Source organism: Cydia splendana, chromosome 3 (assembly GCF_910591565.1).
Source record: "Cydia splendana chromosome 3, ilCydSple1.2, whole genome shotgun sequence".
NCBI lineage: Eukaryota > Metazoa > Arthropoda > Insecta > Lepidoptera > Tortricidae > Cydia > Cydia splendana.
The window spans coordinates 16,207,653-16,225,181 of NC_085962.1; the positions used below are offsets into that span (position 1 = coordinate 16,207,653).

General features: G+C 37.7%; 1 protein-coding gene and 1 long non-coding RNA gene across 3 annotated transcripts in view; one reads left to right on the top strand and one right to left on the bottom strand.

Annotated features, from left to right (window-relative positions):
* Window positions 1-4,206, bottom strand: part of LOC134806786 (spondin-1-like) — a 29,277-nt gene extending 25,071 nt beyond the window's left edge. For both annotated transcript variants that reach the window (XM_063780138.1, XM_063780139.1), the window contains exons 1-2: window positions 3,963-4,206; window positions 3,597-3,727 (exon numbers count right to left, since the gene is read on the bottom strand). In XM_063780138.1, the coding sequence (XP_063636208.1) occupies window positions 3,597-3,727; window positions 3,963-4,185 (354 nt within the window). In that variant the 5' untranslated portion in view covers window positions 4,186-4,206. The remainder of the gene's footprint in view (window positions 1-3,596; window positions 3,728-3,962) is intronic.
* LOC134789402 (uncharacterized) overlaps window positions 1-17,529 on the top strand; it is a 368,254-nt gene that overhangs the window by 198,486 nt on the left and 152,239 nt on the right. The gene's annotated exons all lie outside the window — the stretch shown is intronic.

A 17,529-nucleotide genomic window follows, 5' to 3' on the forward strand; every position in this document is an offset into this window, starting at 1 on the left:
GATTAAAATTTGAGAATTAACTTTTTTTATTCCATTAATTAGTCGAATAAACAGTTAATCGATTAATGCCCATCTCTGACCACGGCATTTTTACACTTTGAGAATATCTGAAAACAAATCAACACAAGGAGCCATTTTGCAAATCCAGTAACATACCAGTAACTTTGTTATTACTTTTGACAGCGCGTGTCATGTGTCAACACAGAGTCGACACAAAGTCGAAACATTGCTACTACTTTGTGACTGCAATATTTCTCAGCCTTAAACCATATTTATACATCATAATTAACAAGTTTCGTAGTATGTAAAGCGTTATTTCTGTTATTTAAGTATAGTATACGCATCGAAGTGGTTTACCCTTGAATTGCCGACAGACATTTCATCGAATGTTATTTCGAAGACAACGTTTCAAGTATTTTCATTTCATCGACAAGTTATTGCGTCGAAGAATCGATACTAGTAAATTTAAATCGGGGACTTTTAATTGGTACTTGAGTTATTTTGCATTTAGTTTATATCGTGGTATTTCTTTACGGGTTTTCTTATTTCATTTTGGATTGTATTTAATAAAATTTATTACGCGTAAAATAATTTCAATTTGTAATATTTCGTTATCGAAACTAAAAGCAGTCACGTCAGTCGGCTCACACGGCTCACTCTGCGCGATTATAGCTATGTGGGTAGTTTAAGATATAAAATTGTTTTTCTGGACATGCATAATTTTGAGAAAGCGGCAATTTTAAGTTTGCGCTCTAAGTTTGAAGATATAATTTTACAAGGCTGCCATTTTCATTTTGGGTAAATTATAAATAGGTTGGTAACAATCATTTAAGCCGTTCATTTATGTGTAGGGTCGCAGTTTTAACCTAACCTAAACCTACTTTGATAGCCGTTCGTTTCTGTGTGGGGTCGCAGTTCTAACCTAACCTAAACCTACTATGAAAGCCGTTCGTTTCTATGTGGGGTCGCAGTTCTAACCTAACCTAAACCTACTTTGATAGCCGTTCGTTTCTGTGTGGGGTCGCAGTTCTAACCTAACCTAAACCTACTTTGATAGCCGTTCGTTTCTGTGTGGGGTCGCAGTTCTAACCTAACCTAAACCTACTATGAAAGCCGTTCGTTTCTGTATGGGGTAGCAGTTCTAACCTAACCTAAACCTACTTTGATAGCCGTTCGTTTCTGTGTGGGGTCGCAGTTCTAACCTAAGCTAAACCTACTTTGAAAGCCGTTCGTTTCTGTGTGGGGTCGCAGTTCTAACCTAACCTAAACCTACTTTGAAAGCCATTCGTTTCTGTGTGGGGTCGCAGTTCTAACCTAACCTAAACCTACTTTGATAGCCGTTCGTTTCTGTGTGGGGTCGCAGTTCTAACCTAACCTAAACCTACTATGAAAGCCGTTCGTTTCTGTGTGGGGTCGCAGTTCTAACCTAACCTAAACCTACTTTGATAGCCGTTCGTTTCTGTGTGGGGTCGCAGTTCTAACCTAAGCTAAACCTACTTTGAAAGTCGTTTGTTTCGGTGTGGGGTTGCAGTTCTAACCTAACCTAAACCTACTATGAAAGCCGTTCGTTTCTGTGTGGGGTCGCAGTTCTAACCTAACCTAAACCTACTTTGATAGCCGTTCGTTTCTGTGTGGGGTCGCAGTTCTAACCTAAGCTAAACCTACTTTGAAAGCCGTTTGTTTCTGTGTGGGGTTGCAGTTCTAACCTAACCTAAACCTACTTTGAAAGCCGTTCGTTTCTGTGTGGGGTCGCAGTTTTAACCTAACCTAAACCTACTTTGATAGCCGTTCGTTTCTGTGTGGGATCGCAGTTCTAACCTAACCTAAACCTACTATGAAAGCCGTTCGTTTCTGTGTGGGGTCGCAATTCTAACCGAACATAAACCTACTTTAAAAGCCGTTCGTTTCTGTGTGGGGTCGCAATACTAACCTAACCTAAACCTACTTTGAAAGCCGTTCGTTTCTGTGTGGGGTCGCAATTCTAACCTAACCTAAACCTACTTTAAAAGCCGTTCGTTTCTGTGTGGGGTCGCAGTTCTAACCTAACCTAAACCTACTTTGAAAGCCGTTGGTTTCTGTGTGGGGTCGCAGTTCTAACCTAACCTAAACCAAACCGACTTTGATAGCCGTTCGTTTCTGTGTGGGGTCGCAGTTCTAACCTAACCTAAATCTAAAATTCTTACAACAGAAAAATGTATAAATGTGTAGTACGACATACAAAAATGTATTAAAGTAATACGTCGAACAAATGAATTGCAATGTTTAGTAGTTGTGCCAATTAAAATATTTTGAAACGAATTAGCGATCAAGTAATATTCGTAGAATAGTATTTCTACGTAGTAAGAAGAATTGAAATAAATAGTATATGAAACAAAATAACGCCAAACAATATTACTAGTACTAACGTTTCGGTGAATCGTTGTCGATGAAATAATAGTCGATGAAAAGTTTGTCGGCAAAACAAGGGTACACCGCATCGAAGTACTAAAAATGCTTCAAATAATATAGTTATGAACACAGGCACTGAGAAGTAAACAATTTCATTTCCGGCTAAACTAAAACAATGTGGTGGCGCGTTGATTATATTACACTTAGTTTATCAAATCACTCGAGCAGTTTAATTCCCCATAATAATTTAAGTCCCATTGTAATATAAATGCAAACAATATATAATTACGTCTTGTAATCCGTTTTAGAGATGGCGTATTAATGTCACTTATTTTTATTTAAGTATTTTTCCATACGTTTGTTCGTTTCATGACAGTTTCCATTTGACAGGAACAAAATGAACGAATGATTTTGGCATAAAGTAGTCGCAAACTCGAAACAATGTGTGCACACGGCGACCACACTTTATGTCACTTTGTGTCATGTGTCGACCCTTCCCCATTTCTGGTAACTGTGTCGACACGGCGACGACTCTGCGACTGGAATTGTGACCGAAACAGACGGTGTCGACACAAGATGTGTCAACACCGCGTCGTAACGGCGACTGGAAATGGTTGTATGGGCTGTCGATGGTTAGAAGGTTGTCCATTAATTACTGGGCACCCTGTATAAGAAATACAATTTCTTAATAAACATTCATTACATACCTGAATCCATGGTATAATAATATACTCCGCCTGGTTCTCTCTTCCCGTCTTTTCGTGGTCACGTGACTGACACAAGCCTACGTCATCATGCGACAGCGCTATATGATAATATGCGATAGCGCTATATAAAGTGGCAATGTTATTGTGACGTAGGCTTGTGTCACCCTGCATGGGAAGAGAAGACCATGTTTTATTAGACTATGCCTGAATCTCATCCATTCCATCCGCAAGCCACAGAAACTCTCACCTCAACAATATGTTATGGGATAGGTATGTACTTTATAAAAAGATACAAATAAGAAAATCCGAAAATTTTAATCAATTGACTGACTGGGTTGCTGCAGATTTGGAAATTCGATCATTATACCTACTAGTATAGGTACATAGCGAGCAACCCTACAGCTGGGTGTACCTAATACCTATATACTTGCAAGATTTAAGAAGCAGTATGAATTGAATATAAAGTAAGCATGTAGGTAAACAAAGTAAACAAACACTAACGGAGTGGTTGGTGGCCGCCTGCGCCGGCGACTGCGTGGCGTCGGAGCCCTTGTCTTCATCGAGCTCCACCCACATCGTGAAGCCAATGAACGGCGACAGGCCCGTGCCGCTGTCGACGCCTAGCAGAGATACTGAAAACAGTCATATTACCAGAAAGAACCACAAGAAATATGAAGATTTACATTAATTGCAGGATATACAAGTACGGTTTAACTTCTGGTTTGTCTCAAATACGAGTTCCCTACCCCAAAATATGAACAACTCGCCAAAGGTGAACGTTTGGCATTAAAACCAAAATAAAAAACGTTAGAAACAAAATAAACCTGATACTCTGGCATGAATAAGACAAAGAGGTTATATAGTTACCAGTGTATAGTTCTCCGGGCAGGAACAAATCCGGTTCTCCGGCGACGCGCAGCGCGTATCGCGCGTCCTGCGGCTGCGCGTCTGGCGGCGCGCGCGGGCACGGCGCGGGGGCCGCCGTGCCCGCCTCGTGCGGCATCGTGCCCAACACGGCGCGCGCCCCCCAGCCCAGCAACAGCCCGCACAACACCAGCTGCGCCGATCGGCTCATCTTCGCCTCGATCATTATCGCTGACACGTACGGCTATGAACCTACTCGGACGATTTGCAGCTAAGCGGCAAGATACATGAACGTCTTCGTGTTTTAAGCTCTGGTTTCCTAGGATAGCGGTGACATCATATAGCGGCCGTCTCCATACAAAATACTACGACTTCCATATTTAGCCGTATTATTTTGTATGGAGACGGCCGCTATATGACGGCTCCGCTATCCTAGAAAAACCGAGCTTAACGGTAACAAATATACCTAGCCAGGCAACCTAATTTAAGTACCTATTAGGTGTAAAGGCGACAAATTTGAAAAATGTAGACGCTCGTGTTGTGACAATACATAGGTTTCTGGTCTAGCTAAGTAGGCACCTGTTCTAGACGCTCGTGTTGTGGGTAATTTAATTATACAATAGATAGGTAAATACACAACATATATCCAAGTTCATCACACAAATAAATGCCCTTACCGGGATTCGAACCCATCGTAGCCACTCCATGGGGGCGATTTTTTAATTTCGAGCACTCGATTTCGCAACTTGAAAATATACGGAAAACGGCAAAAACTATTTTTGAAATACGAGCGATAGAAATTGAGAATCTAGTGGTATTGACTACTCGTTTTCAATTCTATTAGTAGAACTTAAATGCCTACTTAGTAGTGGAGATATTATTAAAGGGAGAATACGAAATCGAGCGATCGAAATTCAAAAATCGGCCCCCTGCTTTGATTGCTACCTAGGCTACAGAGGCTCTTAAACATAGGCTATGGTTCTATTTGCAAGGTAGGAGGAATGAATAGGCGGTCGTAGTTAGGAAGACTTGTAACTTATTTCATTACCCGCGCCCGCGTCGAGGTAATTGCTTTAAAGTGGTTTACTCTTGCCTGCCTATTAACGCGGAAAATCGAATTCAAGCTTAAACGGGAAATGACTGAGCTCTGGTTCTGATAAAAAATATCGTGCTAGTAAAATGTGTTCTATAATATCTTAACACATTGCAACCATATACGGTTTCAAGTTTTCAAGATATTAAATTGCTTCACAAAATAAGGACTCACACACGGCGACCATGTTGATATTTTGCTGAAGTTAGAACTAAAAAAATATTTACAGGTATACCTTATTTAAATCAAGTTTCATTAATGTCGAGCAACCTACGAAGTAGGTACCTCCCTACTTAAGTTATCGTCAGACAAATCGCGCCTTCGTACCCATGTACGACTACTCGTGTAACCATTTACATAAGTAACCATTTACATATTAACAATAGATTTTTAAGTCACTGTACCTAACCCCAATGGATCCTAGTTATCTGAATAAATAAATTATATTATATTATTATTATAAGTAGGTACATCAAAATTCATCACATCTTTATTACGAATAAATTATTCTTTTGTGTATTCATGAAAAAAACGGGGTAAATTTCGCAAAGTTGAAAGGTGGAATCTTCTACTAAATATCAAATTACTTACTTCAAATTAATACTTGAGATAGAAACTTTATTTTTATGAATTTTACTTTAATACATAATTCATCCATTTATTTCATATAATATAGTAACTAACAAAATTTCCAACACAAATAACAACTCGCTACTTGAAACAAGAGACGGAAAAGCTAAATGCTGGTTTATATACGATGCAGCTCTCTCCTAGATTTGATTTCAAAACTGTAAATTCGTATTAATAAAAAAATATAAACAAATAGAATATCATCCGTATCAAATTCCCTGGTTATGCGCTCAATAGCCTAAGCAAATTAGAAAATCTGCGGAAATAATTCGTGTAGTTTTGAAAATTGGTACAGGCATACCTTGTGGTGTCCAGATAAACATACTAAAAGTCCTCGAGGGTAGGGTGTGTGCTGAGGGTGTAGGGGGGTTGAAGGTACCTTTTTTCATATTTTTGCTCATATCTCGAATATCTGTACGAATAGCATTATAATTACTTTGGACAAAAATTTTTACATTAAATTTCCTACAAATTTGGTTATGTTTATTTTTACTTTACGATCAATACTTTAGGAGCTACAGGCTGTTAAAGTTAAACAAGAGATAAAAACTAGACGACTTAAGAGCGCTATTACATTTCGGCGTTGAGCGAGTTTAGGTATTTTACGCGCTGCGGCAGGCCGTGCGAGCTCAGTACGCCGATCCCTTCTACCACACTCGCACTACAATGATGGATTAAACATTCTTGATCCTTCGCGAAGCATATTGAAATCAACCATAACAACACTAACTGTACTTAACTTTTAAAGTTCTAAAACTGTTATTTGGTAAGTACGAAAATACTAAATGCAGTGCAAATGTACATAGGGGCTGTTCATAAATTACGTCATCTATTTTTGACGATTTTTGACCCCCCCCACCCCTCAAATCATCCAAAAATCAAGCTTCGGATGAATCTGTTTCCTCCTACGTCATGTTACCATCATCCGATGTCCAGACCCCCCCCCCCCCACTCCTCCCATTTGAAACGACGTAATTTATGAATAGCCCCATACTTTTACTTATGAAGGTATATTACTCGAAAGAAATTATAGGTACCTACTCGCTTATTTACATGTTTCGTCATTGCATTTGGTACCTATAGGTTGTAAAGTTTGTATCAACGAGGGTTTAAAAACGAACTGGTACTGAGGATCTGATGATGATTAAGGTGGTCACGGATACCAATCAACCATGTAGTAACATGATTAGGCTCGTTTGATTCGTCTCAACAAGATCTTTGACACTGAAGATACACAGGGTCTGATGATGGAGCTGGAAGGTGGCCACGGGTACCAGTCTATCATGTAACTAAACAACTTCGTGTTTGGGCTCGTTTGATTCGTCTCAACAAGATCTTTGACACAAGACAGTACTCAGGCTCTGATGATGGAGCTGGAAGGTACCATTACCAATCAACCATGCAACTAAACCACATCGTGTTTAGGATCGTTTGATTCGTCTCAACAAGATCTTTGACACTAGGTGATACTCAGAGTCTGATGATGGAGCTGGAAGGTGGTCACCGGTACCAATCAACCATGCAACTAAACCACTTCGTGTTTAGGCTCGTTTTATTCGTTTCAACAAGATCTTTGACACAAGATAGAACTCAGGGTCTGATGTTGGAGCCGGAAGGTGGTCACCGGTACCAATCAACCATGCAACTAAACCATTTCGTGTTTAGGCACGTTTTATTCATCTCAACAAGATCTTTGACACAAGGTAGTACTCAGGGTCTGATGATGGAGCGCGAAGGTGGCGACGGGTACCTGTCTATCATCATCAGCTCCATCATCAGACCCTGAGTAGTATCTTGTGTCAAACATCTTATTGCGACGAATCAAATGAGCACAAACACGAAGTGGTTCAGTTACATGGTAGACTGGTACCCGTGGCCACAGTCCAGCTCCATCATCAGACCCTGAGTACTAACTTGTGTCAAAGATCTTGTTGCGACGAATCGAACGAAGCCAAACACGAAGTGGTTTAGTTGCATGGTTGATTGGTACCGGTGACCACCTTCCGGATCCATCATCAGACCCTCAGTACTACCTTGTGTCAAAGATCTTGTTGCGACAAATCAAACGAGCCCAAACACGAAGTGGTTCAGTTACATGGTAGACTGGTACCCGTGGCCACAGTCCAGCTCCATCATCAGACCCTGAGTACTAACTTGTGTCAAAGATCTTGTTGCGACGAATCGAACGAAGCCAAACACGAAGTGGTTTAGTTGCATGGTTGATTGGTACCGGTCACCACCTTCCGGATCCATCATCAGACCCTCAGTACTACCTTGTGTCAAAGATCTTGTTGCGACAAATCAAACGAGCCCAAACACGAAGTGGTTCAGTTACATGGTAGACTGGTACCCGTGGCCACCTTCCAGCTCCATCATCAGATCCTGAGTACTATCTTGTGTCCAAGGTCTTGTTGAGACGAATCAAACGAGCCTAAACACGAACTGGTTTAGTTGCATGGTTGATTGGTACCGGTGACCACCTTCCGGCTCCAACATAAGACCCTGAGTACTATCTTGTGTCAAAGATCTTATAGAAACGAATAAAACGAGCCTAAACACGAAGTGGTTTAGTGGCATGGTTGATTGGTACCGGTGACCACCTGCCGGCTCCATCATCAGACCCTGAGTACTATCTTGTGTCAAAGATCTTGTTGAGACGAATCAAACGAGCCTAAACACGAAGTGGTTTAGTTGCATGGTTGATTGGTACCGTTGACCACCTTCCGGCTCCATCATCAGACCCTGAGTATTATCTTGTGCCAAAGATCTTGTTGAGACGAATCAAACGAGCCCAAACACGAAGTGGTTTAGTTGCATGGTTGATTGGTACCGGTGACCACCTTCCGGCTCCATCATCAGACCCTGAGTACTATCTTAAGTCAAAGATCTTGTTGAGACGAATAAAACGAGCCTAAACACGAAGTGGTTTAATTGCATTGTTGATTGGTACTGGTGACCACCTTCCGGCTCCATCATCAGACCCTGAGTACTATCTTAAGTCAAAGATCTTGTTGAGCCGAATCAAACGAGCCCAAACACGAAGTGGTTTAGTTGCATGGTTGATTGGTACCGGTGACCACCTTCCGGCTCCATCATCAGACCCTGAGTACTATCTTGTGTCAAAGATCTTGTTGAGATGAATAAAACGAGCCTAAACACAAAGTGGTTTAGTTGCATGGTTGATTGGTACCGGTGCCCACCTTCCGGCTCCATCATCAGACCCTGAGTACTATCTTGAGTCAAATAAATACATATAGAATGTCAGGTCGTTTCAAATATTTTTAATCCTGTCCGGTAGTTTATTAAACTGTACCATTATAAATTATAATACTATAAAAACGGTGCTAGGATCAAAGTCTCTCGTTGCGGTTTACACGCACACAGTATAGCGTTTTACACGGCGCCCGCCGCACACAATGATAAAAAACCTCGTCGTCGCCGTTGAAAATGTGCGGAGCCGACCGACACACGTCCTGCCTCTACAAGCTCTGCCGCGGCACTGAGCTGGCGCAGCGCGCGTCATCGGTAATATAGAGTAGTTTTCAAAAAATTGCCAAAAAATTATAGTAGAATTTCATAAACACTAATGTATACCAACAGTATAAGCAAACGTTGCAGATTGCTTGAGTATGAAAATGACTTCGATATTAAGTAGATTTTCGTAGGAATTGACACTTGTTTCGGAGAGAAAATCGAGTTCGTTTTACTTTGATTTTCTCTTTCTCAAAGGTATGTAGGAAAAATATAGTTTGATATGCCTAAAGTACAGGGTATTAGTAATACAAAATAGCCAGGTTTAGCAGAGTAAAATTCTCAACATTTCCAAATAAGAGCTCGCCATTCAGTGCTTCACGGGGTTTTTCGGAAACGACCATCAGAAAAAAAATCATTACTAATTTAATAAGTCCTTTTTCTAATATTTACAACGACATTTATAAAGATAAGAAGACGCTTTTACTGGAACAAGTACTCATTGTTTCTAATAATGAGCGCAAAGTCCTGAATTTCGTCGACTAGTATCATCAATTTTGCATTATTTCGACTTTTCTTGTAAGAGCGCTCTTAAGAAAACGTCGGTTTTTTGTAATTGTTCATCATAAATAAAAATTTTAGTTTAGAGTAAGCAAGCTAAGCGACCTGCTGATAAAATATAAAAAAAAACAGGCCATGAGCATGTCGGGCCATGCTCAGTGTAGGGTTCCGTAGTTATCCGTCTGTCAAAATAGACTATTTGCCAAAACTCAAAAACAGCTATACCGATTAGGTTCGCTATATTTTTCCTTGAAAGTCTTTACGAAGCTATGTTTTCACGATTTTTTTCATATTTTTTGAACCCATGGTTCAAAAGTTAGGGGAACTAAAGGGTAAAACACAACTTTTTTTCTTTCAGATCGATTATTTCCGAAAATATTGAGTTGATCATAAAATGGTTCTTGAAGACCCGTATTCGTTTTAAAAGACCTATCCAACGACACCCCACACTATAGGGTGGAAGCGAAAAAAAATTTCATCCCCCCTTTAATGTAGGGCAGCCACCATAAAAAAAATATTTTCTAATTTTTATGATTAAATTTGACACGAATATATAAATCAGTTACACTGACAAAGTCGTAAAATATAAACTAGAAAAAATATTTTTTTAGGGTGGCTCCCCTACATTAAAGTGGGGATGATTTTTTTTTTCGCGTTAACCCTATAGTGTGGGGTGTTGCTGGATAGGTCTTTATTTTATTTTTATTTATTTTATTTATTTGTGTGTTGTGTTTTCCCCTTTAGTTCCCCTAACTTTTGAACCATGGGTCCAAAAAATATGAAAATACTCGTACAAGTAAAGCTTAGTAAAGACTTTCAAGGAAAAATATAGCGAACCTAATCGGTCTAGCAGTTTTTGAGTTTTTGCAAATAGTCTATTTTGACGGACGGGTAACTACGGAACCCTACACTGAGCATGGCCCGACATGCTCTTGGCCGGTTTTTTTATATTTTATCAGCAGGTTGCTTAGCTTGCTTATTCTAAACTAAAATTTTTATTTATGATGAACAATTACGAAAAAACGACGTTTTCTTAAACCGTCTATTTTTTATCTTTTATTTAACTTTAACAGCCTGGAGCTCCTAAAGTATTGATCGCAAAGTAAAAATAAACATAACCAAATTTGTAGGAAATTTAATGTAAAATTTTTTGTCCAAAGTAATTATAATGCTATTCGTATAGATATTCGAGATATGAGCAAAAATATGAAAAAAGGTACCTTCAACCCCCCCCCCCCCCCCCCCCCCCTACACCCTCAGCACACCCCCTACCCTCGAGGACTTTTAGTATGTTTATCTGGACACCACAAGGTATGCCTGTACCAATTTTCAAAATTACACGAAATATTTCCGCAGATTGCCCAATTTCGGCTTAATTTAACGTGGCTACAAAGCGAGCGCACAAATGCAACACAGTAAACAGGTTTAAAATGTATTATAATAATGTATGTATTCCTGTTCCTGTCTTATATATGTATTCTCCAATTGAATAACACCCCCTCCAGCTTACATCCGTCCACCCCCGGCTCCCCGTAGCCGCCCGAAATAAACAAAGGAAAATCATTAACATACATAATTTAAATTAAAAACAACTTGACAGTTAACCGTTTCGACAGGGATTGTTTTGTTTAAGTTGTAAGTATACGTGGATAAATATTCATGTATATATTATGATGAATAATTGAATAAACAAACGTCTGGAAATCGGCGATAGGGCCCGGCGCGTCCGCCCGCCCTGCCACGTAGCGGGTACTGACGCGCCGGAAAACGACGAGCTTTCGGAACTTCGCGGTACATTTGCGCACATAGGGCCGCAAGGGCAGTACACGTACCTATATACAGTCGAGCGCAGTTGCATTAAACAGGTACCTAATCCATCAAAAAAGGGCGCCACCAAGGGCGGGTTTAAATTCAGCAAGCTGTACCCGCACCTTTTTCATTACTTACACAATTTGTTACACAATGTTTAGATTAATACTTACCTACTTAGGGGGGAGATGTGGGTATAATGATCCCCTTAAGGGAGAAACTTTACTGTGTTCAAAGTTGAAGAGATAAACACAAGATTTAGATATTTATGAATAGTCCATTTACTTAGCTAAGAAACTGCATACTCATTTCTCATATTTTGCATGTAGTTTATTATTTATGTTATGTTTTCTAAAAGTCTAGTAAAGGATCATTTTATACATATGCATGGGTAAAACGATCCCTAGGGTAGGATTAAATTTATCACAGATGATGCCTTTGTGATATCAGGATTTCTTTATCTAAATACTCTAAATCATTTAGGCCGGTCGATTACACAGTGTTTTTTATTATTTTCAGAAGATAAATGCTGTTTTTTTTCTCTTTTGGCCTTCTTTTTAAGGCCATCAGAGGCACAGATTCTGCTTGCTATTTTAAAAGGCAATCAATAATTTAATCGCATTAAGAGCCCTTAGCATTTCTTACTAAGGTAATTTTTTAGGAAGTAAGTGGCTTTGCGCACATAAATTCGCGACGTGGTATGTTATGGCCTGTACAGGAAATACTCATAGTAAATTACTTAGAGGGTAAAATGATTCCAGGGATCATTTTACGCCTACGAAAAGGGATCATTTGACCTCAAACACCAAATTTGAAATATCGACAAAAATATAACTTTCAAATTCAACTTGCTTCAGTGTAAACATCCTTAAAGTATAGATAAACATCATTAAGATCCGACAGTGAAACATAATTTGAATAAAACGCAACATGCTAAAAGTAATGGAATTCGGAAAATAGGCATACCGTAGATTAGACATATATTTTTTAATTATTTCCTAATAAAATCTCGCTGCATGCTGGCACCGTCATGACACTTTAAGAGGCAACTGGCGGGGTCACAGAGTATACGTTTATTGCATATTTAGATAGATGGCACCAGTAGTTGCTCAGATACGATGGGGAATCATTTTACTCCGAGGGATCATTATGTCCACATCTCCCCTACTCCTTATACCTAAGATGGACTAATTACCTACCTAACCCTTATACTATACCTAAGAACTTATGTAAAAAGTAATGAAATAAACACATTTGTATTTGTATTTGTAAAAACGTTTTAACACAAATAGAAGGTAATGTGATATTTTCTGGCTGACATAGTTATTCAACATTTTTACTTTTTACTCTTTATAGGGTTCCGTAGTCAACTAAACAGGTATTTTCGCCATGTCCGTCAGTCTGTCTGTGAGTATTTGAAGTATTTCCATAACATTTCGATCATTATAAAAAATAAAATATTCCAAATCATATCCAAATCGATGCCATTTAATTTAATATTTATCATTCAAAATCACATTTTAACTAAAAGTCCATCCTACCAGCCAATACGCCCAAACAACTCAAAACTTGCGTCAAATCATATTAGGTAAGGCGGACCGTCGCACACTGGAACCCGCCCATACATTGCTGTGCTCAAAACTACAATAAGTAAAATTAAGCAAAAAAAATACTATTCTACATTCGTAATGTCAAGTAGTGCTTATAATAATAATTATTTACATTATATTTATATTAAAAAATAAAATATTCCTATGATGACGTTACATATTCACCGATAAACATGTTGACAGCTTCCGGGTGAAATATTTTTGAATTAATAATTGGCAGAGGTCGTGTGCAGGTGATGATGGGATCAGAAGAAACCAAGAGCCTATTAAAAACATCTGTCATGTTGTCGAATCTACAAGTTTTACGACTAAATCTCTCTCGATAGTTTTTAAAATCCTTATTCCTCGCTTCCTGGGCCTCTTCACTTAAATTGCCTATTGGGATCAGGTGCTCAGATATTATTGCGACTCCTTGAATAAGGATTTTATGAACAGTAGGTGTCATGCGACACCACCGGTACAGTTTTACATATAACTTTGCTGTCTCTAGACAGTATTTTTTGAATTTACACGTATCGATCTTGTAGCCACTGGAAATTGTTTGTAAAATTATGTAAAAGCGACGTATGAGTTCTTCATCTATTTTAGTAATTTCGGCTGATATTTCGTAGTTTTGGAAAAATTTTCGAGCCACATTACCGTTATTAATATTGCCAAAACCTGGTTTTGGTTGATCTATTATTAAGGAAGTTATTAAGTTATTATTAAGTAAAATTGTATCACTTTTTTCATCTGAAACAGTCGAAATGCATAGAAATAACCTTAAGGTAAAATATTACGCACTAAAACATTGTTTTAGTGAGAAAAAGTTATATTTTCGCTAAAGTAAAAACGCCTGATCAAATAGTCGGAGCAAAAAATTTGGCCCATTTCGAAAACTGGACAACATCTTTTACTTTCGAATAAAGAATCTTAATAACGACAACTTTTTTAGCTATCATGCCTAAAAATTATCAAAAGATGTTGTCCATTATCGGAAATATGACCATTTTTATTAAATTACAATATATGTTACTATTTGTCGGAATACCACAAACCCAAAATTGTTTTAGAACATAAAATACGTAAAACATAATCTACATACCTTGCTCAAGATAAGTCATTGCGGATTTTGAGTTATTCATACCAACTACAATTACTTGAAATAACTATTTTGTTAATCAATACAAATTACCACTGAGATGTGACATATAAAATCCTAGACCTTTGACATAATGCAACTATGTAATGACAACTGATAATGAAGGTATTTTTCTGCAGTGAGGTGCAATATCTCCCTGTTTATGCATATATTTCAATTTGAGTACAAAATACCCACAATTGCAAAGTTGAGTTTTGAGCACTGCAATGTATGGGCGGGTTCCAGTGTGCGTCGAAAGACTGCTCGGTCCGCCAACGCGAGCTCCAGATGATGCTACTCAGTACGGAGTGAAAGATGTCGAGCGATTTTCGACTTAAAATACGTGACAAACCCGTTTTTAACTATTTAATTTTTCTGTGTATGAGACACAGTTTTGTTATTAAAATTGGGCTGCTATTTAACTGATCACCAGATTTAGTAAAATTTTATACCAAAAAAATCTATTTTACCACCCTAAAATAATAAATGATCACCAAAATTATTACACCATTTTAATGTGAAATGATTACCAATTTTACTACATTTTACTATCCTATTAAAGGAAATGACACCAAAGTAATCATTATTAACCCAAAAATAGTAAATGATTACCAAATTTCAAACCCCATTTTAATGTGAAATAATAACCAAATTTTTACATCTTGCTATCCTATTAAAGAAAATGACACCAAAATAATCATTGTAAACCCAAAAATAGTAAATGACCACCAAAAACAGAACTCCATTTTAATGTAAAATAATAACCAAATTTTTTAATCTTGCTATCCTATTAAAGCAAATTACTCCAAAATAATCACTGTAAACCCAAAAATAGTAAATGACCACCAAAATTGTAACCACATTTTAATTAAAAATGTGCAAATATTTAATATATCGTTATATTCGTTATCCTATTCAATTAATTAATCCACTTCGTCACCTTTTTCTAGTAGCATTTTATTTCTGTAACAGTCGCAGTTCTAACCTAACCTAACCCACTTTTCTAGTAGCATTTCGTTTCTGTAAGGGTCGCAATTCAAACCTAACCTAACCCACTTTTCTAGTAGCATTTCTTTTCTGCAAGGGTCGCAGTTTAAAACCTAACCTAACCCACTTTTCTAGTAGCATTTCGTTTCTGTATGGGTCGCAGTTTAAACCTAACCTAACCCACTTTTCTAGTAGCATTTCTTTTCTGTAAGGGTCGCAGTTCAAACCTAACCTAACCCACTTTTCTAGTAGCATTTCTTTTCTGTATGGGTCGCAGTTCAAACCTAACCTAACCCACTTTTCTAGTAGCATTTCTTTTCTGTAAGGGTCGCAGTTCAAACCTAACCTAACCCACTTTTCTAGTAGCATTTCGTTTCTGTATGGGTCGCAGTTCAAATCTAACCTAACACACTTTTCTAGTAGTATTTCGTTTCTGTAAAGGTCGCAATTCAAACCTAACCCAACCTACTTTTCTAGTACCATTTCGTTTCTGTAACGGTCGCAGTGCTAACCTAACCTAACCCACTTAACTGATAGCGGTTCAAACTGATAGCAGTTTAACCTACTTTTCTAGTAGCATAACGAAATGCTACTAGAAAAGTAGGTTAGGTTAGATAGGTATGCGGTGCGGGGTACGGGGGGTTGAGTGGGAGGGGCTAGTAATTTTGGCATCAGTTTACTTTATTTGGTAATATGTATACATTTTTTGGTAATCATAGTGGTTTATTTAGGTGAAAATATCGCATTAATTTGGTCTTCAAGATTTGGTGATCATTAATGATTTTTGGTGATCATTCAATATATTTGGTATTTGAATACAATTTGAAGTGCAGTCGTAATTAAAACGGTGGTACTTTTGTATTTTAGGGCTTAATTTTTTTGGTGTTCAGTATTTTTTTTTGGTAAGCATGATTTTTTTATTTAGGGTACCAAAGTATTTTTTGGTGGTCATTATATTTGTAGCCTTAAAATTGCATCAAATCACTTTGCCACTCTTGTAAATAAAATACAACTTTACTATCTGTTTTTAAAAATATAGATTTTCTGAGCTGGAGTGGTGAAAAATAACATTATCTAATGTTAATTCTTAAAAAGTGTTTAATCTATAACGCGGCAATTTCAATTAATAAAGACCAAAGACACGTCTAATTACTTACTCTTTCTTATTCTAAATAGCATTAGAAACCTGCCTGATAGGCATGGGTGTAGCTGTAGGTGTAGCCAAAGCCAAAGACTGGATAACATTTTTCTATCTTTTTATTTCTTAAGACCATGACAGAATGTAAAATGTAAATAAGTTAAACATAAATTGTAAATTTGTCATAAATCGGTAGTGTATACATTTAGTCATATTGATATCGTTCATTTAGGTACATGCAAGTACAATAATGAGAATTACGGTTACCCTTTAATTAATTGTTCTGTTTATTTCTATAAATAGAAGTTACCCACAACAACTTCTATAACTTCTATTACATCTATAACTACAGAAATAGCTACATATATGAAAATGGAATGAAAATCTGACATCCAATATTGTATACCTACTACATAATTACCTACTATAAAATTTACTTAGAGATAATTATACAAAATCAGTGAACATTTTAAAATATCCAAAATATTTAACGAAGACAATGATTTAGGGCTAATGAAATAAAATATGTAAATCTTACAAAACTTATAGTTAAACTTAATTAAATTATTAATCGTTATGACTAGGATATAAAGAGTTTTACTTACACCGACTCATTTCGCAGTCAATTTAGGTACCTACCACACCATTCAACTAGATGTCGCAACCACTTCCAATACAGTAGAACCCGCTTAAGACGATTCTGAGGGGACCTAGCAAAAAAAGCGTCTTAAAAGGGAAATCGTATTAAACGTGAAAAAAAAACTAGTACTTACCTATTATTTCATGTACAAACACCGCAGCGGTGATAATGAACGAATGATATCTAAGTGTAGGTAGGAATAAGTTCACACGCGGTTAAATAATCTAGGAACACTAACGATAGACTCAACTAGAAAGTCGTGGAGTAACTAACTGCAAATAAAAATCTGGGAGCGATAGCTTGCACTCCGTGGTCCATAACCGGCAAACAGATGGCATAACATTCTGACGCCGATAAGGACCCGACAAAAGATTAGACAAAACAAAAAACCTAAGGTAGGTAATAAACACATTAAAAAATGTTGGCTAACGGCGTATTGCATAACAATACGACCGTCCGACGGTTATGTCAATAACACAAACGTGCAGATGGTGCGTAGTATGAAAACCAA